At 41.5% G+C, this 24670-nt stretch overlaps 2 protein-coding genes across 4 annotated transcripts in view; both read right to left on the bottom strand.

The window, feature by feature from the left end:
* The window catches only part of itga9 (integrin, alpha 9), a 39820-nt gene extending 37375 nt beyond the window's left edge, over positions 1 to 2445 (bottom strand). Inside the window, exons 1-3 of the mRNA XM_088305170.1 lie at positions 2027 to 2445; positions 1696 to 1823; positions 677 to 783 (exon numbers count right to left, since the gene is read on the bottom strand). Coding sequence (XP_088161296.1) covers positions 677 to 783; positions 1696 to 1823; positions 2027 to 2202 — 411 coding nt within the window. The 5' untranslated portion in view covers positions 2203 to 2445. The remainder of the gene's footprint in view (positions 1 to 676; positions 784 to 1695; positions 1824 to 2026) is intronic.
* Positions 2446 to 3497: 1052 nt separating this feature from the next.
* golga4 (golgin A4) lies at positions 3498 to 24304 on the bottom strand. Of its 3 annotated transcripts, XM_088304563.1 has the most exons (26): positions 24093 to 24304; positions 22571 to 22648; positions 21865 to 21894; positions 20289 to 20390; positions 17931 to 17999; positions 17515 to 17841; positions 17363 to 17410; positions 17241 to 17297; positions 17071 to 17169; positions 16481 to 16625; positions 16201 to 16391; positions 15379 to 15462; positions 15074 to 15221; positions 14792 to 14958; positions 14571 to 14669; positions 14348 to 14503; positions 10516 to 14174; positions 10236 to 10357; positions 9889 to 10019; positions 9535 to 9621; positions 8093 to 8113; positions 7498 to 7566; positions 7090 to 7165; positions 5841 to 5938; positions 4645 to 4731; positions 3498 to 4101 (listed from the first exon to the last, which is right to left on the bottom strand). In XM_088304563.1, the coding sequence occupies exons 1-26, from the start codon at positions 24168 to 24170 to the stop codon at positions 4084 to 4086; spliced, it is 6246 nt and encodes a 2081-aa protein (XP_088160689.1). In that variant the 5' UTR covers positions 24171 to 24304; the 3' UTR covers positions 3498 to 4083. The 3 variants fall into 3 exon arrangements, with proteins under 3 accessions (XP_088160689.1, XP_088160690.1, XP_088160691.1); XM_088304564.1 differs by lacking the exon at positions 21865 to 21894; XM_088304565.1 differs by lacking the exons at positions 20289 to 20390; positions 21865 to 21894.
* Between the last annotated feature and the right edge of the window lie 366 nt (positions 24305 to 24670).

Consider the following 24670-nt stretch of genomic DNA (forward strand, 5'->3'; position numbering starts at 1 on the left):
GAGAGGAAATCAGCCTTTTTCTGTTGTTGATTCAAACTACGAGATGACCTCCCTGTGCACGTTAGACAAGCCCATTTACTGTCCAATTTAAAAAAAAAAAAAAGATTTTTTTTTAACACTTCTTCAAAAAGGCCGATCTGAATGCGAAAAGAAGAATACTCAAAATAACGCACTCATTCAAAGACTACCATATATTTAATAAAAATACATCTGAAGATTCAGAACCTTGAAATTTAACGCTCCAATTTCACCTCTCCAAATTCATTTTTTGTCTGTGGAGTTTTTTTTTTTTTTTTAATCTTTCTACCATCTTCTGTTTCGAAATCAAGTCCTTGCCACTAAGAAGAATCCCAAATTCTCTCCCCCCTCCCACACAACTCTTGTGAAAGCGTCGTTTTGTCTTTTCCAAGCATAAGGAACCAAATCTTAATTTATGCATTATGATAAAAAGTCCCTTGAAAGAATTTTAGTCGTGACTTGGTTGGTGTTGCTGTATATAAATAAAACGAATTAAAACCGCCCCAGGCAAGTGATAACAACTTACAGAAAGCAACTGTTGTCTTAGTGAGAGAAAATACCAAGAAGTGACATGAAACCACAAGCTGGCCCTTTTTTTTTTTTTTTTCCAAACAACGAGGTTTCTGTAATGAGGCCCAGTTCTTATTAATCAACTGACCAGTACTCTGCCGTCAGCTCTGTTCTGACGTGCCAGGCTCACTCCCATCCACTCGTCGTCTCTGTCCCCTTGGCACGTCTTCCCACACGACTCTCGGGGATTGTTTCCTGATGGACAATGAGAGCAGTTTGCACACGTCACGTTATCAGGACAAAGGATGATTTGCAGGAAAAAAAAAAAAAAAAAAAAACTGTCCGGTATTGTCAGATTTTTGGGTCTCATCCTGTCAGCTTGGCAAACAATATCCTGACGCTTGTTTGTTTAAATGTGGTCGCTAGGTAACTGCACAACTGCAAGTCAAGAGAATACATGTACAGTGGAATCTCGAATTTTAGGCTCCAAAAGTTGTACGCTTTGGAGTTCAAGATAGAAAAGAGGTGCGAAAATAAACTTTGCAGGTTGGATTGCATTGTGATCGGATGTTTTGATGCAGGACGTTTTTCTTCCAAGATTGATGGCATCTATGTTCATATAAGGTTTGCTTTAAGAAATTTTAGCAGAGGTGTATGTTCTCGGTTGCCCCTTAAATCTATGGAAATGTGTTCAGAATAATGTCAGGTTGGCGGGAGTCACATTTAAACATTTGAAATGATCAAAATCCCACTTCTTGTACATCAGCATGTGTTTTTGGTGACACCGATTATATCAAAACCAAACATGCGCCCCGGCGTTCTCCACCACAAGAACAGAAAATAAAGGTGGACGGTGAGTGGTGGAAGCTTTTTTGGCTCGGATGCATAATAAATGTTAGTCGGGGAATAAATTATATCCATGCAAGTAGTGAGAAAACGTCTGCACACAGAAGCCTCTTGTTTCGTGTGAATGTTACAGGTTATGCACTAAAGACATGAAAAGACTAGTAAAGGGCCGTATTATGCAGATAAAAGAAAACAGATGCTTGGGGGAGTTGATGTAGATTTTGGAAGGTGAAAGTGTGTAGATAGACGTTTTCGTGCGTGGGAGCATGTTGTCTCAACTTAACACATGGCTGTGGTGTGGCTGCTGCAAGCTCGACTGACCTCTGCCCAAGTCCATCTCTGTGCAACGGCGCTCAGGGTTGCTGTGGACTCTGCACTTGAACAAAGCACCGGGAGCGTGCACGGAACTACTGTAGGTAGAGTTGGCCTTGGGAGCCCCTACGATGACCCTGAACACACCAGAGGGGAGAGGATGAGGAATGGTCATTACACACCTATGAAAAGTTATCAATGAGCATCCCCAAGTTTACATTCGCTGTGTGTTGAGTTTAACATATGTTAATAATTAAAAAAAATGTTTTTTACTTTCACTAGAAGTCGAGCTAATAAAATGTGATGAATGGAAAAAGCATTCGCCACAAATGGGACTCACCAGCGTGTGTTGTCGTGATAATGCTCCAGCACAGAGTATCCAAAAAAACTAGAATTAGGTCCACGGAACACCAAGGGATGTTCCAAGTCTATATTGTATGAAAAAACCACAGAAATAGACACGCACATGTGTAAAATTGTTTGTACTCCCGTTTTTTGTCTTCGACGTGGAGCCATTCCTTTTGTGCGTATGGTGCGTAATTACGCAGGAAGTGTCCAAATGGCGGAGGAAAAGAATCAGGATAACTCGGTTTGTACGCGGGTCAATAAGTTTCCAAAATAATGCGGAGCGTTGCAGCCGCTCTAAGGAAGCGCGTAATTTGTAATGGCATGAGGAAAAGCTTCGCGAAGGAAAGTTAACGGTCCACAGAATAACGGTGCGTCAGCTTCTCTCCATTCCGAGTCCATCTGATAAAGTTGCTGCACTCTGGCAGCCTGGCGCGGACATAAACGCGATCAGCCAACATCAAATTCACGTGAATTAGCAGAGGCGGCACCAGAAGTACTGGAAGTTTTTTTTAACAAAGTAAAAGCTCAAGTGTTCGGTGAACTTAACGAAAGCAGCAGGTCGCGTTTGGATTTACTTTGAAAGGGAAAAGCGAGGAATGAGGGCCGGGGGAAGCAAAAACATTTAGTTTCACACGTGAGCTTTGGAGGCGCGTCGCATTTCTTTGGCATTGCGTTGAGGGCGCAATACTGCCCTCTAGCGGCGATACACTGACGGTGAATGCAACACCCCCCGCCCCCTAAAGTCAGACGCTCACTTATCGCCCCTCTCGAGTCTGGAAAACGCCACAGGACACTGAAGTCTAGAATCACGATGCACGAGGCTCAAAAACAGCTTTCACTGCTAAAATGTATCTAACTCCCCTTCAACAAGAATAAATAATTACTTTAAACTTAAAGCAACATAATGAACAACAATCCTGAGAGATATAGACTCATCAAAAATATGTGCAATACGCGAATACAAACTCCATGTCATATTAACACATCGGTTACTGCAAGAGTTCAATTTATATAAAGAGTAAGCAAAAGACCACTACTATACATGTTTTAAAATTATTCTAACTTGAGGAAATTCTGAACACCGAGAAACGTGGTTATAAATAGCACATGCACAAAAAACATTGGGAAAAAATGCATTCCTCTTCCACTAAAGTGAAATTAGGCCTGAATAATAAACAGGTGTTTGGGGTCTAATTCTTTTCAGTGCATACTTGCTATAAAAGCTTCATGGCTTTATTTATATCCTGCTGTAAATGTGCTCCCTGCTGCGAGTTCCTATATTAAAGGCAGCTGAGAACCAACGCCATTTTCTCTCAAGGATGACAAACTTGAGCTAAGGAAAGTTGTTCACCGGGGCAATTAAGACAGAAAATGGTGATCAACGACCTTTTTGACTGCATGACAACATGTTGCGAATTTGTTCCAAAAGTGATGAACTAAAGAGATGAGCTAGGCAGAGGAGATATTCTGTAAATAAGATTTAATTTGTTATACAGAAAACGTATAGCAAGTCATATAGAGCCCTATAGTACATATTCCATTTTAATACAAATGACAGTGTCCTTTGGGATTGGGGTCAGGGATGGACTACAAAGCGTGGGGAAGAAATATGTGGTCAACAGGCGGCTAACTTAAATGTTTAGTGAGGGCAGAAGTAAAGGGTCACGTTCAGGTTTGCCGAGGAAGTGAACCAGGAAGCACAGCACAAGAAAATCTATAAATCAAGTAACTGTCGCCCTCCATATGTGATAACACAACAGTACCATTTATTGCACACGCCAATCTGTATAAACACATTTAATAATAAAAACCATACCTTCTAAAACACAAAGTTAATCTCAAATAAAATGCAGATTTATGGAAGATTCATACTTGTAGTGTTACTCACACATTCCAAACTATACAAAGCACACTAAAATGTCAGTGTGTAGCCATTCATACACAAATATATAAGTAATGTGGAGAGAAGGGTTTGATTAAATCCTTGGCAGTCTTCCCCTTCAGCAGCAGCAGCAGCAGCAGTAGTAGTAATATTTTCATCACATAGCATCAGACGCTCAACCAATGCTGCAGAGAGAAAAGCATAAATTGTTTGGATTGTATTCTGTAACAAAACACTTGATGTCTTTTTTCCTGGATGTCAACAGTCATGTAATAGCCACGATGAGGCTTTTGTCATTCACAATTCACAGCAGATATCGGAGGTAGAAAAAAAAATACCCACACTGTATTTAAAGGGCCGGCAAAACAAACAAACAAAAATGTTTTGTCATGTTCATAAAATTTTCAGTCGGACCTGACAGTAGTCGATCAGTAAAATAATCTGTGGGGAAAAATAAATAAATTGAACTTCTCTTGTCCCACCTCGTACCTGTAATAGGATTTTTAATAAAACCACTGCACTCGAGGGAAAAAAAAAAATCACTAAATACGGTGAATAAAGTAGATTTTACGCCATTTTAAAATGAATACAAATGGATATCTGAAGTACAGTAACAAAGTTAACATTTAAGCCTGACTTGGTGGAGACGTGCACGCTACTGACACATTTTATATATTAAACACATTACAAGTCATGAAGTAAAAGTACAAACAAAACAACATCCGTACCATTGCTTTGGCCTCCTCTTTGTCCAAAACCTTTTGTGCCTGGTCTGGAGGAAACTTCAGCATGGATGTTATCACTTTGGCCATCGTCTGTGAGTGATAGCAAAATACAAGTTGAAACTCAATTCATTTCTTAGTTTGAGGTAGGTTTACGTATTACTTTTATATCATGCATAGAAAGACAGCATCAGCACACACGTGATGCACAAAAACGGAAATTTCAAAATTTCAGAGATGATTAGGAAAGAGAAAAAAATCCTTGAGTGCATAATGAACCCCAGGCCGATGAGGCAGGGTGCATGCAGCGAGTCATAAAGACGGGGATAATCAGGAACAGGAGTGCTGCACGGAGAAACCCAACTGCTTCGCTAACAATAAACAAGGGCAGCGTGTCTTGAAATGTGTGCGTCATGCAACACATATGTGCTTGCAGTCTGCCCGCAGGACATCCTGCACACAAGGAAAGCGGCCATGCTGCTATTAACGAGAACTCTCTGGAAGCTGCTGGGAAAATCCCGCTGACTTTTGGATCATGTCAACGGCACTGTCAATTAAGGAGATCAATATCAATTAGATGCGGACACATAGCGTGTGCTGCAGACGGCCACAATTGTGTCATTGGGTCGTGTTCCCATAAAGTCCAAACCAGCTAAAGTGGACATAAAATGAAACTTGCGATCATTGGCCAGTATGTCAGGTACTGGCGCTGTAGCTTTGCAGAGCAAAAATGTTCACTTTTGATTTTAATCACGTTAGTTCTATTAATTTGTAGTTGCGTAAAGCTTTGTGAAGGCAGACTGACAGCTCATGTAATGTTTTGGCTTGAAAGTAATTGAAGAGTTGACAATTAAAAAAAAAAAAATTACGTTCATGTTTACCAGTTTTTAACTCCATTTTTCTGACCACAACAAAACACAAAAACTACAATTAGGAAAAAGGACTTGCATTCTTTTTTTTCTTTTTTAATTAATTTAACCTCCACATTTTAGAGCTTTGCCAGTTGCGAACGGTTTGGTTTATTTCAAATATTTTTATAGATCCGGAAAGTATAACAAACCACATTTCAGTAATGAGAAAACAAGGAAATAACGGAACAGTGCCAAGAGGTCCATCCAGCAACAATTTGCAGAGACGCAAATAGATCCATTCACATTGTTTGCGCACAATGACGTCAGCAAGAAAGAGAAATAAAATCGTACTTTTGTTTCTCGTCCCATCATGTACTCAAAGAGCACCTTCTTTAGGTACTCCATCTCAGTGGCTTCTGCGAGCGGCTCTGGTTTGTTGAGTGCAGAATCTGTGAAGAGAAAGTCAAGTGAATAGATTACGTGACGGAGACCAATGATCCAACGAGTTGCCCCAAGCTTGTACAAATTTAGCTTGTTAAGGACCCCCTCCCTCCGTGTACTACTAAATTAATGGGGCCACTTGCACGATGGCACGGCAGCAAATTAAACACTAAATAAAAGTGCGAGCGAGTGAGTCCAAGCTCAGCGTGAGGAGGCTGAACCAGCATTTAAATTCTTCGCCTAAAGGTATAGAACATTAAACCGTGAAAATCAATGAATGCACATTGTTGGAGAGGGCTGCTAACACTTTCACTACTGGCATACAAAGATTTTACTACGAATTTAACCAAGAGCAATTCAGTCGCCACACTGGTTGCTCCGTGCTCGTCTGAAATAGTAAATGAAACGGAAACATTCAGGGCGTCCAAAGGCTCTTTACGGTTGAAAAGAAACACATTTCTTATATAACATGAATTTAAAAATCTTGTATAAAATGTAAACAATTGATGAGATATGACGTTCCGATTTATTCTATTCTGCACAAAAAGCCTATCAATTTTGTTTTGCATGACCCAATAATGAAGATTCTGATTCGAGGAAAAAGCGCTTGTGAGAACTAAGTCCAAGTGCTGCGTAAAAGAATTTAACATCCCAACCTGCAAATGTCATTATTTCCAAGTATAGCTTCTTCACAGGCACCCTCTCTCCGTCTTTCACATTCTGACAGCAGCTTCACTTTTATTACAGCGGCAGAAGGAGCGAGTCACATGATGGGTTTATAATACCGCATACATGAAGACATGGCACCGATCTACAATCTCGGGGGCTTCGGCCACAGATCGTGTCTGACAAACTCTCATACTTTATGTTAACCTTGACCAAAGCCCAGTTCAAACCGCAGTGCTCATCTGAGGCCTCCATCATACGTGGCCATAATGTGCTCTAAAGCATCGCTGAACCAACACCCCCACATGATACCTCTGCACATCCTGTGTCCCCTCTGATGTGTGAGGAGACATTAAATGTTTAAATGCATAGGCTCCAGTCGAGGTGCTGCAACTCATTTTGAAAGCAAAAAAAAAAAAAAAAAAAAGAAAGGGGGTGGGAGGATTTTGGGGAGTGAACTCCACAAGCAGAACTAAACGATTCACAGTGTTACCTTTGTATGCGCTCCCCAGATGAGTTACGACGGTGTTCCGGTGGAAACATTTCATCTTGTCCTCAAGCGAGTGAATCTAAAGACAAGCACAGCAATGATCATAAAAGAAGCCATTCGACCCCAGTCGGTTAATTCTCTCCATTAACTTAATTGATATGTGGGACAAATGAGAAGCACTTTGTTGAGCATCCCAAGGGGAATGTTTGCGAGAACGATGAAGAATGGGAGAGAAACTGTGGGAGGCGTTGCGCTGATTGTTTTGATGGTTAACAACAAATGTAAACAGATGTGCGGTGATTAAGTTGATGCGGGAGGGAATCAGCAGCGTTGGCTGGAGGCCACGAAGCATGGGAACGCATTTGGCGGTCAGTCGTCTAAAAGAAGCAAAACGCCGGAGCAAAGAGTCACCTTCTCAACAAAGCCCTGCTCCTTCAGTCGAGCTTCACTCAACAAAGTCGTCTTCTCGGCAAGCTGCGCCTGCAGAGCGGAAGGATGACAAGATGGAATCAGGGAGAGCTCCGAGGGTTACATTGGAACAGGAAGCAAGGCCATGTGTGTTCGAACAATCAGGCTTATTCATCAATGGAAAAAAAAAAACTACCAGGCCGAAAGTCGACTACCTGGAAAGAAGATATTAAACCCGAACTGATGCAGCAAGTACGTTCTCATTATCGTAACAAAGCTGCCCAGAGAAAAATACTGTCAATTAATTTGATTGCTAAAATGACTTAAATTGAGTTAAGAATACGGCAATACATTTTTAGAACATGAAATAAAATTCACTAACATTGGACTGAATAATTTTTGCAAATTGAGGGGGAAAAAAAATAATCCACAACAGTATTTATAAATCGTGAAATTAAGAAAAACAAACTGTATTTGGAATTATCAATGGCATATGTGAAAATGATGCACATATTCATTATTTTTATTATTTTGGGGGATACAAAAAGTAATTGGGGTCTAAAAAGATACAAAACACAGTGAAACACACACTACGTACCTGTAGCTCCTCGGAGCTCATCTGTGGCAAAGACAAAAGAAAATATATTTAGAAAGTGTAATACTTATTTGATATCTAGGCGTTGCTTTGTTTTTTTTTGTTTTTTTTTAGTGGGCATTTGCATTATACAAATCACGTTGGCTCACATTCCCAAAGTTTTTTCAATCTCACATGACTCAGAATTTTATAATCCAATCATGATTTTATCTACTTACTGGATTACATTGTCACGTTCAGTTCATGCACTACCAAAAAAGAAAAAATAATAACACAATTAGGATGGTGGGTTGAATATTATCAAATTTAATACGTCAAGAAGGACATCACTCATCATAATACAATTTAATAATAATAATATAATCAGCACGTTGGCCTCCTCACTCCAAAAATAGCGATCGTCTCCTGAATACTTTTCTTGACATCTTAACAGTTGTCCGCAAGCGTGCACTCGACTTCAACTCTTGCAGACGAGACATGAAATCATTCCCAAATGCACCATTCAGCAGCTGTAAATCCTCAATTAAGTGCCACAGTTGCAGACAGCCCCCACACACGCAAACACAACAGCCCGCGTTAGAATATGTGCTGGACCCAGCTGCTTTTATTTTAACAACTCAAGCATACTGTCGTGAGACATTTTCAAAAAGCTCATCTTCAGTGGACAGCAGTTGCTTTGGAGCCGGCCAAGTCCATTTTTTTCCCCCCTTGCTAAACTCTCATCTGTGTCAAAACTACTCCAGGCGCTCACCAACTTTGTTATTGATTTGCTTCAAGGAATGTTCAAAAGGCATGTTTTGGAAGTAACCGAGTCTTGAATACGGCAGTGCTGCTGCGCCGTCTCGGTGGAAAGACACGCTGACCCACTCTTTCAATGACAAATGGTTTTTGAGGCCCTTGAAGGGGAAAGGCCTCCCTGAGCATAACGCTATACAATCCATCCAGAAAGCGATTACCTCACTGGGGAGATACGCCAAAGAGAGAATAATTCTTGTCTATCCGAGCATGTGTGGTAAAGATCGAGGACTCGGCGCTCGTAACATCACCTGGGTCAAGCACCTCCCCGAGGTGCTTTTGTCCTACCTGGCTGCTTTCTAGGGTGTTTTCTCGCGTGATCGTGTTGCCGAATGAGGCCCGGGTAGGCCTTGAGTCACCTCACAGTATTAAAATGAAGAGCAGGCCTTTGCTTTCCAAAAAAACATTCCTGAGTGATTCAAATAAACGCCACAGCTTCCGGTACACTTTGGCGAGTCGCCACTTAATTGAGGCCAAAGCGACGGATTGGACTGAAGTGTGGGAGCAAATTGTGCCTGAACTTAAAAGAAAAGCTGCTTGGCAACTTTTGACCGAGTAACCGTATTCGGGAGTGTTGAAGACAGATTGCGTGGACGCATTTTTTTTTTCCAACCTTTGAAGACATGTTGTGAGTCACAAACATGAAGTACCTCAGAGGTGTCGTGTCTCCTCGCTTGTAGCTCCTCCAGTTCTTTCTGGACCTGCCACACTCGAGTCCCCATCTCCTCCTCTCGACTCTGAAGGAAAAACAACAACGGCTGAGTCACGCATCAATAACGCATCATAACTCAAGTATGTTGGTCACATCACTGCCTTATTTCAAAAGTCCCACCCTCTTAAAATATTGTGATCAGGAATATTGCCTTGTATCAAATCAGTTGAAATAAATACACAAAATGTGATGGGGATGTGGCAAAAATGAAGTCTGATTACAAAAACATTCTTCTACTTGATGGCTGTGATCGCTGAATGTGGGGCGCCGGCTGAATATTTTTGTTCAGTACCTGTATGACCTGCTCATATTTCTCAACAGTTCTGTTCAATTCGTCCTCCCTCTTGGCGATCGCCTTCTTCAGCTGGAAGGTTTCCTCTCGGTGGCTACTGAGAAGCTCCGCCTCCACAACCTGAGCCTTACCTGCAAATCAGTAACAATTCAGACGCTCAAACCCTTTCATGAAACACGATTTAACAATGCAGCGGAAATTTACATCAATGATAACCCGCTCATCTAGTTTAGACAACGGAAGGGAATCAATTCTCAAATGATATTTGAGTGCAAGTTTGAAAGAGTTGTCCAAACAATTCCGTTGTTCGATCAGTTCAGTGGTAAGAAACGTAAAAGTGATCCTACCGATGGTTTCTCTCACTGCTGTGTCGAGCTCTTTCTCTTTTAGGACCATTTGCGAGTTGAACTCCCTCATTAGCTGCTTGATTGCTGAGTTGTGCTTCATTTCAATGTCTTCTAATTCCAACCTGTTGGATCAAAAACGGAGCGTGAGGATGACGAGTGCATAATATACACGTTCTTCATGGCACATCACAATCTAACGAAAATATAAAAAAAATAAATCCCAATGTACATGCGTAAAATGTTTGACAATGAACAGCGACATTTTGAAGCCAAAACTTACTTTAGCTTCTGTTCGCTCTCCTCCAACAACTGTTTCTTTGCGTATTCGAGTTCCTGATCATGCTCCTTCCTCATTAACCGGACGTCTTTTTGTAACCTGGTGAAATCTTTGTGAATTTTCTCCTTCTCATTCTTCATGTGATTTAGTTTCCCCCTGAGAGACTCGAGCGATTCCTCGTCCGGTTTGGCCAAGTGGTTTTCCAACATGCTCTTAGTTTGTTGAAGACGACTTTGCTCGATCTTCCTGTCAGCTTCTACTGCCGTTTGGGAGTGCATCAAGGCAGCTTGATGTTGCTCACACTCGACGACCTTTTGACTAATTTCTTCTTTTAGAGTACTCATTTCTTGAAGGAGGTCTTCTTTCTGCTTCTCTGCTTCTTTAAGCCTCAATTCCATTTCAAGAGCTTCCGCTTGTTTGAGCTCCGTTTGATGATCCGAATCTCGCTGAAGGGCAGACAGCTTCTCTTCATACATGCTCCTCAGTTCCTCTAAAGACTTTTCCGTCGCCCGCCTCTCGTCGGCTTGAGTCTGTTCCTGCTCTTCTTTGAGCTTGACAAGAACCTCCTCCAGGTTTTGGTTTTTCGCCTCCAAAGTGTTGATGCATTCTTTGCTGGAGGTTTCGTTTTTCTTGAACTCCTCGCGGCTCGCCTCGAGACTCTTGATAAGCTCACCTTTTTCGTCAAGCTGCGACGTGAGCTGCTTCTTAATTTGACCGATTTTCTGCTCCGCTTTCTTCTTTAGCTCCGAAATTTTCCGATTGCTCTCCGTTGTCAACCTCTCCTCGGTTTCTTTCAAAGAGTCCTCTTTGCTTTTCAACATCTCATCTTTCAGCCTTTCAAATTCGTCTTCTTGAGTCTTGAGTTGACTTCTGCAATTTTGGTTGTCTTCCTCGAGGTGCTGCAGTTTTTCCACCAGCTCTTGCTCCAAGTGGCCGTTCTGCTGCAGCTTTTCCGCCAATTCTCTCCTCTCGTTCTCCCCGATGCCGTGCTGCTGTTTGAGGTCACACGCGAGTTGGTCGCATTCTTTCATCTTTAAGGCCAACTCCTCCTGGAGCTCGCAGAGCCGACGGTTGGAGCTCTCGAGTTCCGCAGTCAGCCCGCTCACCCTCTGCTCCTTCTCGCTCAAAACTTGGTCCATCTCAGACTTGCTGATGGACTGATTGTCGAAACTCACCGTGAGTCTTTGCAAAGCATCGTTCTTCTCTGCAACGGCGCGCTCCAACTCTTCCATCCTGGTCTTCAGAGCTGCTACGTTGTTGTCGCTCTCAGACAGACTGACGCGAAGAGCATTCGCCTGCTCAGAGGTGGACTCTCGCTCCTGCTTTAACCTCTGAATGCTCTCTTCCATTTCAAGCAAAGCTTTTTGCCGCTCCTCTTCATGCTGCTGCTTCAGCTCCAGTATGGCTTTTTCCTTCCCTTCGACTTGACATTTCAAGTCACTGATGACGCTTTCCAAGTTAGTCACTTGCAACTCATTTTCTTTCAGACTGGTTGCTATGACTCGGTTCAATTCACTCAGCTCCTCCGTCTTCAGAGCGTTTTCGCTGACCGAAAGAGAATTGTTCTCATTCTCAGTCGTTAAGGCTTTGATTTGCTCCACGTGAGCATTTACCTGAGCAGTCGCCTGTTCTAAAGAAATGCATAGTTTGTTGTTCTCCTCATTCTTCTGGCGGAGATTCTCCTCTAAAGTGCAAACTTGATCTACTTTGCTGGAGACAAAGTTTTTAAGGTGCACAATATTTCTCTGGCTACACATAAGTCTCTCGTTTAAATCGGAGAGTCTAAGTTCAACTTTTTGACAAAGTTCAGAGGCGCCGTCCACCATTTTGCACTGGACGTCCGCACAGTAATGCTGCATTTGGTCGCTGATGGTAACGAGCTGCTTTTGGAACTGGGCCTCCGTCGCCTCTCTCTGGATGGCATCTTCCGCAGATTTATGCTGCAAGTCCTCACATTCCTTCCGTCTGGAACTTTCAAGTGCTTGAAGATGCGTCTCCATGTCCACCAAATTGTCCGACAAAGTCTTTAATTTCTCTCTGCTCTCCTCCTCGGTTCTGTTGAGCTTGTCCTGCAGGGAGTCTCGCTCATTCAAAGCCTGGCCGAGGTTCCTCTCGACCGACTCCAGTTGCTCTCTCAGGAAAGCGTCACTTGTTGACAACCCTTCCAGCTTAACGCCAACGTCGTGAAGTTCTTCTCTGAGCTTTTGCACAGTTGTTTCTTGAATGGCAAGCTCCTCCTTTTGGGACTTCATTGCAGAAAGTAGTTGCTCATTATCCTCTTGGCTCCTGTTAAGTTTTAAAGAACATTCTTGCACTTCTTGTATCTTTTCCTGAAGTATGTTGGACTGTTTTTCCGTTAATTCCTCCTCCTGCTGCCCTAATTTCTCCTGCCAATGGCGCTCCAGCTCTACCATTTCATGTTTATGGATATCTCGCAGTTTCTCCACTTCCCCCAAATGGTTAGCTTGCAGCTCTGACATTGTATCGCTTAAGCCTTGGGAATTTCTTTGGGCCATCTCTAAAATTTTCTCTTGAACTTGTTGCTCTTTTTGTTGAAGTTCCGCATCTTTCTTTGCAAGTGCCGTCTTCATGGAGTCTTCTTTCTGCTGGATCTTTTTCTTAAAGTGATCTTGCATTTCTTTGGCCTTCTGTTTGATCTTTTCCATCTTTGTTTCCTGTGTTTTCAGTTTATCTTGCATCTCTGTTATGGTGTTGTTCAGCCTCTTCTCATGAGCATCTTTTTCATCCTCCAACTGTTTCAGAAGCCTCGTTTGCTCCTCCTGCTTCGTGTTAAGATCGTCACGGTGCGCCTTCTGCGCCGAGAGTTCCTTTTTACTCTGCTGTAATTGCTGCTCTAATTCTTGAAGTAACAACTCTTTGTGTTGACAATCGCTTTTTGCCACTTCAAGCTGATGTTGCAAATCTGTCAAGGCGTTCTCAGACTGAACAAGATCATTTGAGAGTTTATTTGACTCTTCTTTAGCTTCTTTCAAGCTTGAATTTTCCAGCTGGAGATGTGATAAGGACTGCTGCAAATCCTCCAGTTGCTTTGCTCTGACGCCGAGCTCTTCTAGACTGCAATGTGATTTTTCTTTCAGCACTTTCTCTCCTTGAATTAGCTCTTTAATTTCATTTTCCTTTTCGGCTAAAATTATTTTCAAGGCGTTAACTTCCTCCTTTAGTGTTTTCTCCATTCCTCCAAGCGATTGTTCGTGCTCCTGCTTAATATTTTCCATTTCTGCACTGTGCTTAACCACCTGATCCTGCAAAGCTAAACAATGTGCATCTTGTACTTCAACCAACTTCAGTTCCAGAACTTGTTTACTCGTCAACATTTCAGAAAGTTCAACCGAAAGTGCTTCATGCTCTGCTTGCTTTGCATCCAATTTCTGATTCATCTCCTCTGTGTGCAGGTCTTTCTCTTTCAGAAGTGTCTCCAACTCAACCTTCTGTTTTTCCTCGAGCTCTTCCAGAGCAGCATTGTGCTGCCGAGATAGAGTGTCCTTGTGCTTTTGCAGCTGTGCCTGGTGCTCGTCCTCCAATGCAGACATTTGCTCTTTGTGTTTATCCTTCATCGTGTCCAGCAGATTGGAGTGTTCGTGGGACAGCACCGATCCATCTTGGGACTTCTTCTCCAGGGAGCTCTCCAACTCCATTATTCTCTGAAAGATGATTGATTGAATGGGAAAAAATATATAGTTACTGGAAGAGACAATATTATTGTGCTGACAATTATATGCTTTTCAGCTAAATCCAGTTTGATTTATTAGACTTTAAGACTTTGGTCTGTATGAAAAGGTCGTTAACATTTGGCTATCAAAAAGAGAGAACTCACAGTTTTTGCTACTTCCAGCTCTTGCTGAATCTCTTTCACTCTATTCTCGCCCTCTGCAACAAGAGCTGTCTTCTGTAACTCCGCGTCTTCCAGAGCAAGAGAGACCTGCTGCTCTTTTTCCTTGGATAGCTGAGCAAACTCCTCTTTACACTGCTCCTGAAAACACATTTCATGTTGACATTTTATGGCGAATCATTGGAATATGATGAACTTTGAAACCCACCACCGCTTTGCTAATTCTGCCACAGATCTCCTCTTCTTTGGCTGCCAGGGCTTCACTGTGGGATTTTTGCATGTTGAGCACCCTTTCTTCTGATGATTTCTAATGTTCAGAAAAATAGATTTGATATTTTGTGACTCCATTGCTTGACTAAAATGTAGCAGAGGATGCAATCACGTTTAATTGGAAGGGTGGATGGAGGTATTTGAACATCGTGCTCTGACCTTCATGATTGTGACAACCTCCTGTTTGACCCGCGTAAGCTCCTGCTGCAGACTCTTCCTCTCTTCCTCATTCACTCTTTCCGCTTCACTCATCTGAACCTGCAGCTGCTTTCGTGCTTCCTCAGCCCTGTGCGATGAACCCATTGCCCTTTCAAGCTCTTCAAAAGCTACAATAAATGCACAAATAATAAACACATGGATAGATGCAGTACAAGATTTTCCATAGCAGGCACTTAAGGAAGTCTTTTTTTTTTTTTTTTTACAGGAACTAATTTCTCTCACCTGATTTCTCAGCCTTTTCCTTCTGGTCCTGCAGCTCTTCATTCTGGGCATTAGCCAGCTGGAGCCTGGACCGGAGCTGTGCAACCTCCTCTTCTTTCATTTCCAGAGTCTCGTGCATCTGCCGCTTAGTCTCGGCAATCACCATACCCTAAAAGCCATTAACATCACTCCTGTTTGGAATCGAGTTCTTTCAAATTTGGAGCTAATGATGAGTGGAAAACGTGATGAGAAACAACTGGAATTGGAACAATTGGACCTTTGAGGTTTAACTTCAATCTTCAAGCATCAGAAAGCTTCACACTTACTTTGTCCTGCTCCAGCTGTTCATTTTGGTTCTTCACATCACGCAACTGATTGATCCACTTAGTCTTCTCAGTCGTGTGCAGTTCCTACAAACATCAGTGCAGCTGTCAAAGCCACCGAAATTGTTCATGGTCACTTTTGTTCTTTGCACTAAAATGTGAAAGTTGTTCTGATACGTTTCACTTGCTCCACCACACACAGCGACTTACGCACAGGCCAAACCGCCCAGTTTAGTGCTCGTGGCTTGTCGAAGCAAAGTATTCTCACCACTGCTGTGTAACCAGTGGCTACTACACACACAGTCAAAGTGCCCTTTGTCACCGTTTTTGCAGGATCATCTGCTGTGTGTTAGACACTAGAAAACATCCGAGAAATGACAAGCAATCCTGCATTCCACTGAGGATAAATGTTGTGAAATTTAGAAGGGTTGGGGACAACAACGATGTAGTCATGTCACAGTGACATGCCATTAGGAAACATCCTGGAGCTGAACCCAGGGGTGATGAAACCAAGCGACACACACTGTGTCAACGAGATAATGGCACCCGCAAAGGACAGAAGATACGATTGACTCAGACAGCCTTTTTTAAGAAACCATTCATTACTTGCACGGTGATTGCCTTTGTCTCAAGCTGACAGACACATTAAGTGGGAAATGATTTCGGGGTGGTAATGAACAAATTTCACAAACCAACTTGTAACTGTGATAGGAGCTATTTGGGGACACCCATTCTTTGCACGAGGTTTGCAAAGGCAGAGGATAGCGAGGTGCTTCATTTTATACGCTTAAGGTAATGAGAACACATACATATGCCGTACACTACCTTCATCCTTTCCAGTTCTTGTAGCCTCTCCTGTAGTTGCTCTTGCAGAGTTTCGTTCTCACTGCTAATGTGGGCGCTACGCTCCTTGTGTATCCGTATCATTTCTTTGCACTTATGCAGTAGGTTCTCTTGCCTCTTCACTCGCTTCTGCAGCGCTTCCAAAAGTTTAGCCGGATCACTAATGCCCTCTTCTGTAGTCAAATAGAATGCGCCACTTAAAAAAGGTTTACGTTTAAACTGGACATGTTATGTCCTAAAGATAAAAAGGAATACTACACACCCTCAGGTATTTCAGGCTCTACTTCCTGGTCCTTTGAAGGGCTGGTGGACGCCGATTCTGCAGCTTCTGTAGAAACGGGCAGCTCACCCTCAGTGACCGAAGCACCGTCCGACATTCCTTTAAATCGTTTCTTCAGCAGAGTAACCTGTTTCAAAGAGACTCTCATGAAAAAAAAATAAAGATGGAATGTGGAAGGTCTGTCATGCTACCTGGAAAAAATGGAACTAAACAAACATTTTCTATTCAAGAAGAAGTATTGTGCCCCGACCAGGCTGAAATCTGTACTACGCTAATTAATAATGCATTAGTGGAATAAGAATTAAGCAGATTAATCAATTCATCTATTTGATCTCATATTCTTACAAAAAAAAATTATGTTGGCATTTAGTTCCACTTTAGGCCAACAGGCATTTCGATGTCAGCCCTTAACGCGCGTAAACAATGCGTTTGATGCAAGTACCAAAATCCAAAACAGCAAACGTAAAACTACTTTGGCTAAGAAGAACATTTAACAAAAAAAAAATGGTGCCTTTGTTCTGAAGTTTAGAACAGACAAGCCAATAATCTACAGTAGATGGTGAGGCAGTCACCTGAGTTTGCAGGACAGTAATCATCTGGTCTTTCTCCTCCAGTGTGGCATCAAACTCGTCCTGAAGGTGTTTCTTTGCCTGCTGGTCCATTTGTAACTCCTAAAAGCATTCAAGGGTTTAACTTCACACAACCCATGAAAAAAAAAAATTAAATAAAAATATGACCTAACCTCTCGTAGTTCTCCTATTCTTCTGAGCGCTTTATCTTGACACTGGCTGAGGATGGCCTTCGCAAGAAAAGCATATAATAAATTGCGAAAGGAAAAACAAAAGAGATTTTGCAAGAAGTTACCTGCGTTTTTTCTTTATCTCGCTGCACTGTACGATATGCAGTAACCAGCTGCAAGGTTAACAACGGAGTTGATATAAAAAATAAATAAATAAATAAAAATATTTAAAAAAGGCACCAGGTTGCCAATTGCTGTACCTGAAGGTGTGACTTACCTCTGAGTACTTCCCGCGATATTTCCCCAGGCTCGTCTCCACTCTGACCAAACGGTGCAGCAGCTGCTCTTTGGAAAGAGATTCTGCGTTCCCTGGCGCCTCCTCCGCCTCACTCTCAATGTCTGAAGGTGGGTCATACGTAGGGGCACCAGACGCTTCGTTTTCTCCCAAGTGTGTTAAGGACTCGCGAGATGAGCTCCGAACCAGGCTTTCTTTCGACGGAGAGCGGAAGAAGTGTTCGGCCCGACTGGCGCCACCTCGAATTAGGGACTCCATTGAGGGGACTTTCAGCTGGAGTTTTTGGGCAAAGGACTGTGGTTCTTCTCTCTGTTGAAAAGTTGGACCAAATGAAAATGAATGATTAAAAACATGTACGCAACGGTATTCAAATAATGGACAAGAGTGTGTTCACGCACATGAGGAGACACACTTCCATCCCCGTTGATACTTCCTCTGGGGGACCTGGTTGGCTCATTAGAAACACTCTGCGGAGATAAAGTTTATTAGAAAGAGGGTGGCTACTCGCATGTCAGTTGGTCTGAATCCTGGGTCAGTTAGTTATCCACACCCCGCATGACTCCCTGATTACTCGGAAGGGAGCAATATTAGTATTGCTGAGAGCAATGCAGGGGCATTGGGCACCCTCATGCAACTCGGGAGGGAAGGGGGGGAAACTGAGGAGTTAGACATAAAACAAAGGCATCGCTACAAAACAAAAGGGTTAAAACTCAATTGAACAGCTATGAGGTAAGAACAGACTGACAGTTCCATTCGAGTCGGAGAGTGAGACTTAAAAGAGCACAAGAGTCAGAACCGGGCCGAGCTGAACATTCAGCAGCTGAGCTGGTTTAGTCAACTGGTTAGAAGCAGATTTAGCAAAGCAAATTATTCTCTCCTCACTTGTCCAGCTCCAAGCTTCCTTGGCCTCGGGATACACATTATAGAGTCCTCTAATTTATATGGATTTGATGCAATAGATATTTCGGGCAATTTTCGGACAAATGTTTTTATCATGACTTTGTTATTTGCGCACATGAAGATTGTGTAAATTCAATTTGTAAAATGTCTTCCAAGATTTCTTATTTTAAATAATAAACCAATCAAAGAAGCTTAATTTTGTATAATTTCACTCACGACTTTGTTGCATATGTTCATGTGATGTCAACATCTAGAGTAGGACTGGGAAAAAAAGTTGACCAAGGGGTCTTTAAGATATTTTTATGGGATTCTGAAATAATTTGATTTCGATAATTGAGAGTGTAAACTCCATCTGAGTGGCTTGGTATTTAATTATATTGAAATTCATAATGAAGAACATTTAGATGAGCAATAACCAATAAAAACAAACACAGTGGCAGAGTTTGAGTGGCCTTTGTGGCAAGATGGAGATGGAACATGAAAGATAATGTGGATGGATGGAGGTACTAATCACAGCATTGCAGCCTTCAGCCTCTGGAAAAGTTGACATTTCTGCCTTTCTCCATCTCTAACCTTGTGGAAACGTCCTGCATCAAAGACTCTGGCGGACTTGAGGCTTTGATGTGTCCATTTTACAAGATCTCTGAATTAAACGGGCTTATCATTAGCTTGCACACACTGTTAGCATAGCCTTTCTATTTCGGAGGCTCTGCTCTATATAGTTACTTTGAAAACCAAAAGTGTGAATTGTAGGTCTTATGACAGGGATGGGCAATTTAAATGATTAAAGGGGGCCACAACTTTACCATCAGTGCTACTGGGGGGGCCACAGAACCAAACGCTTCCTAACTAGATGTATGACAAAAATGCCATTTTAAATATGGACAAATTCTTTGCAAAGGTGCAAAAGAATACATTTAATTTTTTAGAATATATTTCTTAATGCATGTATAAAAGATCCACTATTCAACAACAAAGGGTTTGAACCAAACAGCTAAATAAACACACACTTTTTCCCAGTAGAAAGGGCTCTTGGATAAAAATTACCATTAACAAAACCACCAGCTAAAGTCCAAAAATAAATTTCCGGGAAAATGTTTATATTATTGAGCCACATGAGTCAAAATCTGCCCAAAATAAAACCCATTAGCGTCCTCACCATGTAGTATAGGGCAGTATAAGACCAAGTGCAAGCGCAAACAAAGGCATGTCTGCCATCTAGTGGCGCATGGTGATATTACAACTACAAAATGGAACCATGTTATTCGCGAGCAATAAGATCCAAACAGACCCGCAAATAGAAGAAATCAGCAGATAATTGATGCACCTTAAAATGCATCGGACAAAAACTTTTTTTTTTTAATATGCAAACTCTCAAAACTCTGCATAACACATTTTTGTAAGGAGAAAGGGGCAAGGTCTTTGAGGCAACCAAAGAGGATGCAGTAGGTGGGGGTCTAAAGAAGGCAGGCAACTGAGGGAAAAAGACAAGGGGCACATTTTTTTGACAGGTGGCAACAACAGAAGGGCGTAAAACAAACAGCAACAAGCAGACGGGCGTCTATACCACAATAAAACCCATAACTCGCATCAAAAGTAGACTTAGCCCTGACAGGAGATGCTTTCTTGTTGCTAAATCCAAAAGAAAACGAGCGACAGAAGAACAGAACAGGGAACAAGCCGGCCCAAAAAGGGACTTGGCCCGCAACCAGTTTCCCCAAGTGGGACAGAGTCAGGAAGGAGGACCAGAGCAGGAGCAGGAGGAGGAGGAGGAGGAGGAGGAAGAGGAGGAGGAGGAGGAGGAGGAAGAGCAACGATGCGGAGGAAGAAGAGGCAGGACGTGAGGACAAACTCACCACACTGGCTACCTGGGCCGTTTTGGGTCGTTTTGAATGGTCCAGAGCAAAGATAGTATACTCAGAGAGAAAAGCGGGCTCTGCTATCATCCCGGCCAGCACCTGACCCCCGTCAGTGCAGTTACGGGCCGAAAGGTGGGGGGAGGAGAGGAACACAGAGAGCAATGAGAAAAAAACAACACCATGAGAGTGGAACGGCGCTGTGGGGAGTGAGAGCAAGAAAGAGACAGAAAGAGGGAATTTGCTGACAGCTACAGCGAAACCTCTACAGTCGAATGCCCCTCGAGTTAGGGCTGTGCAATTAATCGAAATTCAGCCACGATTATTATTACACTCAGTCATTACAAAATTGGCGTAATCGTAAAAATATATATTTTAATATGGATATATAACCTTGTTAAATAAAATGACCGTTTAAATAATCACGAGTAGTTATTAGCAAAATAATCATTTGATTTTGTTTTACCCATAATCGAGCAGCCCTACATTTTTTTTCTTTTTAAACGGACACAAGCGACACAGGGCTAATTTGGAAATTCTAATTATAAATTCTGTTAATATAATTAATTAACCAATAGTTTAACAAAAAAAATACATTACTGTTAAATTGGTGTGTATTTTTTATTCAATTATGTCATTTTACCAATTATATAGTAAAAAGGATTCATTAAAAAAATAATAATTCCATAAATCCATATAAAATAACTTCCAGGGGGAAAAAAAACGCACATCAAAATAGAATATAAATATCATAGACAGCCAAAAAGTGAGATGTCAGCATTTTGTGCGCATTGCAAAATCATTCATCATTTTATTCTTTTTAAGTCTTATTAACAGTGCAATTTTTTTTTTTGCTTACATTTTGTAACTTAAATTTTGCCCGTGCTGTACAGTTAATTTCATCCTTATAATGAAGCTGACAGTTTGACACCAGAACATTTTTTTTCTGCTTGTCTAATTTCCTCTGGGACAAACCATTTTGAAAGGCAAACAAATTGGAGCTCATAAAGGATGATAAGGAAAATGATCAACCTTAGAGGCTCCACTGTATAAGCAAGAAAGAAAGAAAGAAAGAGAATGAAAAATAAGAGAAGCGGGAACATGAAATAGTAAATGTTAATGTCACGAATAACAGTTTCACATCCAAGTGTGTGGTCTTCAAGGCGGATAATCGTTGGCTGCTTAAATTCCTGATTGAGATTGTCCAGAGAGGAAAAGTTTCGAGGGACATGGCAGGATAAAACAATATTGATCACTGCAAAAGTGCAATTATTCTTGGAAGAAGAAAAAAAACAATCTTCCTTCAGTGATAAAGTTGAAAACACACACTCAAAGATGTCAAAGTGGTGGAGATTTGCGAGGTGAAAATGACGCTGCCAATCCTAAGCGGCCACGAAATGGAGGGCTGGAAACCTTAATTGCAATTGATTTGGAGAAGGACTGCAACTTTTAGGGGTACGAATACTAATCTAATGTTTGGGAGATAACTTCTGGTGGAAATATCACTAATGCAGGTGCACTTCTTAACATCTAATGTCCTTTTAGCAGGATGCTGCAACATCGCAGCATCATCTACCTCAGTCTTGTCCATCTCCTCAAACTGAGACTGCAAGGGAGAAAAGAAAACACAACAACTCACCAGGGAAAGGGATCACTTGAGGTGGCATTAATTGTTAATAAAAACCTCTACACTAAAAGGTGGTCGGTTCTGCAACGTTCAAACAGCCTTTGCAATGCTCCCAATTCACTGACCTTCTAGGTAGTTCTGTCACAATTATGGAAAAACAACTTGCTCATTCGCTGATATTTGCACGCTTTGTTATATTATAATTTGTTATGATCAGCCTCATTTTGCAAAGTCAAACATCATTAGAGTTTTTATTTCGCGTCTGGCTTTTCATTACAATCATTTCTGCACGGCAGCAGCGGGAAGTCATTATGATGCTTGTCGTCTGGGTTAAAGTAATGAACGGAGCTGTGATACAGACAATAATGACAGACATTAATTGAGCAAACTGTGTGGAACATACAGTGGAGATATTTTAATTAAACGTGATTCAGTGATTGAGGATAAGTAGTATAATGTTTCAATGAATACATCTTTAAAAGGTTTAAGCACTGCAGAGAAGCTGGGTTCCATTTAGTCACTGATGCGTTGTTATTAAGGGAGTTCGAAGCATAACAGACTGGACACTCACAAAAAATATTGTTGCATACAAAATAGGGGAGAAGATATTATAAATAGCTGTCGCTTTATCATCAGATCTCATCATCATGCTCACCTCTCTGTCACTGGCAGAGGGAACACCATCATAGTGCAATGGGTGGGTTTGGCTGCTCCGGCGGTCTCCAGACACAATCTGGTCAAAAATAAACAAACAAAAAAAAAGCAACAAAGAAAGTTCCGTCTCTTTAGCTTTGCACTTAATCATACTGACAGTATTTTATTTGTTGTGTGAGGAGGTTGACATTTTAGCAAGACATTTTAACTGTTGGAAAAAAAACCTAACATGGAATGAGCAGTTCAAACACCTCGGAATTCCTCCATAAGACATATACTTAAGAAAAAAAAATTATGCCCACGAATATTGATCCATTCATGCTATTTCAGTCGCATTTTTACGATGATGTTAGATACCATTTTTTTCAGACTGATACCAGTACGAATACTCGAAGTAGCCAATAATACTTCCTTAGTACGTTAGATATATAACATTTCTATTAAAACAATGTTTCTTTCATTTATGAAAAAAATAAAAAAAATAGCACACTGTACAACTGGCTTTGTCCAGCAGGGTGTGCTAAAAAGCACTCCGAACAGCCCAATGAGTAAAAGGTTTTTCTCAAATTTCCCCATTGTGGGACTAATAAAGGACATCTTTATCTTTATCTTTAATACTTCTCAACTAGAATTCAAAACGCAAATCCACTTTAGAAGTTGGCAACTTGGCAAGCAAGGCATCCTAGCTTTAAAAGCACTATTATGCACTGTACTTATTCTAATTCAAAGTCTGTGGACTATTAAACTCTACTCTGCATTATCAAAATGTTTAGTATTATTATTGAATGTTTACTGCACAATAGTTACCATGGTTATTTTTTAAAATCATGCCTACAAGTAAAATACCAATTTCATTTAAAAATACAAAAACTAATACTAAAAATAAAAGGGTGGTTTTTGACCAAACAAAAAGTAATAAGCTAATTAAAATTAACTACATTCCAAGACCCAAACTCAAAACGAAATATAAATGAACTATAATTAAAATTCGAAAACTATAAAAAAAAAAACCCTGGCCTACACCCTTGTTGATTCTGTCAATATTATGCACTGTAGTGTTTGCGCTCGTCTTATTACACAGGTATAAGCAGACAGCTGTCGTGCAGCGACGGTATTTGAATGGACCAAATGAAGCAGCCATCGGAAATCCACTTGCAGCCCACTGACAGCAGTCACGCCCATAAACATACTTGAGTCCTGGTCCCCTTGTGAAAGTCACAGTGCGATACTCAAAACATCAGGACTGAAAAGCGATTATTGGTGCGTGCCAAGCTACAAATTAACTTACTTATAAGTGAGCTTGACAGTTGTTAGCATGCAGCTAACGTTTGCGAGCACTGTGATATCTAAAAATACAGCTGGGGAAGCGTTTACACCTTAATAAGATCAGTAAGAGAGATAACCAAAACAATAATCCCTATTCCACGAACACTTCGCTCTTCGATAGCTCACAGAGGCCACAAGTCCACACAGTAAACAGATGTTAGCCTAGCTACTTAGCTCCCAGGGGCACAGCAACTAACCTGGGCCTGTTGAGGAGTCTGCGTGTTCCTCTGCGGCGATTGCTCCTCGTTTATCTTCTGCTTGAGTTTTTTGAACATCTTGTCCCGTCGACGGTGCTAAAAAGTTGACGAGCAGATGACGACTATCGGTCGGAGAATTGTTTTGATAGCACATCCAGTGCTGCTTCTTGGACTTCCTTGTTCGTGCAGGTGACCAGATCTTCTGCGCATGCGCGGCCAACGTGGACGAAAACTGAGACGTCAGATTTAAAGGACAAGTCTGAACCGTCGTGACAGCCACACCCCCACACACATAAAAAAAGGAAAAGTCAAGAAGGAAAGAAAAGAAAACACCCTAGGCGGAGATTTAGATTTACAATACAATACAACTTTATTTATATAGCTTAGAACAACGTTTGTGCTTTTCTTGTTCATCCGCGTTATAATGTCCTTGAGTGTTAATAATGGTGGAGAAATTAATTTCCATTTAGACTTTGGCAGTCTGCAAACATAGTGTGACTGTTTTGCAGTGGGGAAAACGTTACATCATAATTCATTTCCGTGCCCTCAGGCATCACATTAAGCATTTTTCATATATT

Source organism: Idiotropiscis lumnitzeri, chromosome 9, assembly GCF_059441095.1.
Source record: "Idiotropiscis lumnitzeri isolate Australia: NSW breed Sydney's pygmy pipehorse chromosome 9, RoL_Ilum_1.0, whole genome shotgun sequence".
Lineage (NCBI taxonomy): Eukaryota > Metazoa > Chordata > Actinopteri > Syngnathiformes > Syngnathidae > Idiotropiscis > Idiotropiscis lumnitzeri.

Excerpts from the sequence above, each read along its gene's own strand:
- golga4 (XM_088304563.1), bottom strand. The coding sequence starts at position 24,170 with ATGTTCAAAAAACTCAAGCAGAAGATAAACGAGGAGCAATCGCCGCAG. Across the intron at positions 18,000-20,288 it reads CGGCCCAGGTAGCCAGTGTG|AGTGTTTCTAATGAGCCAAC; the intron begins GTGAGTTTGTCC and ends TTATCTCCGCAG. Across the intron at positions 10,020-10,235 it reads AGCAGTGAGAGAAACCATCG|GTAAGGCTCAGGTTGTGGAG; the intron begins GTAGGATCACTT and ends ACTGATTTGCAG.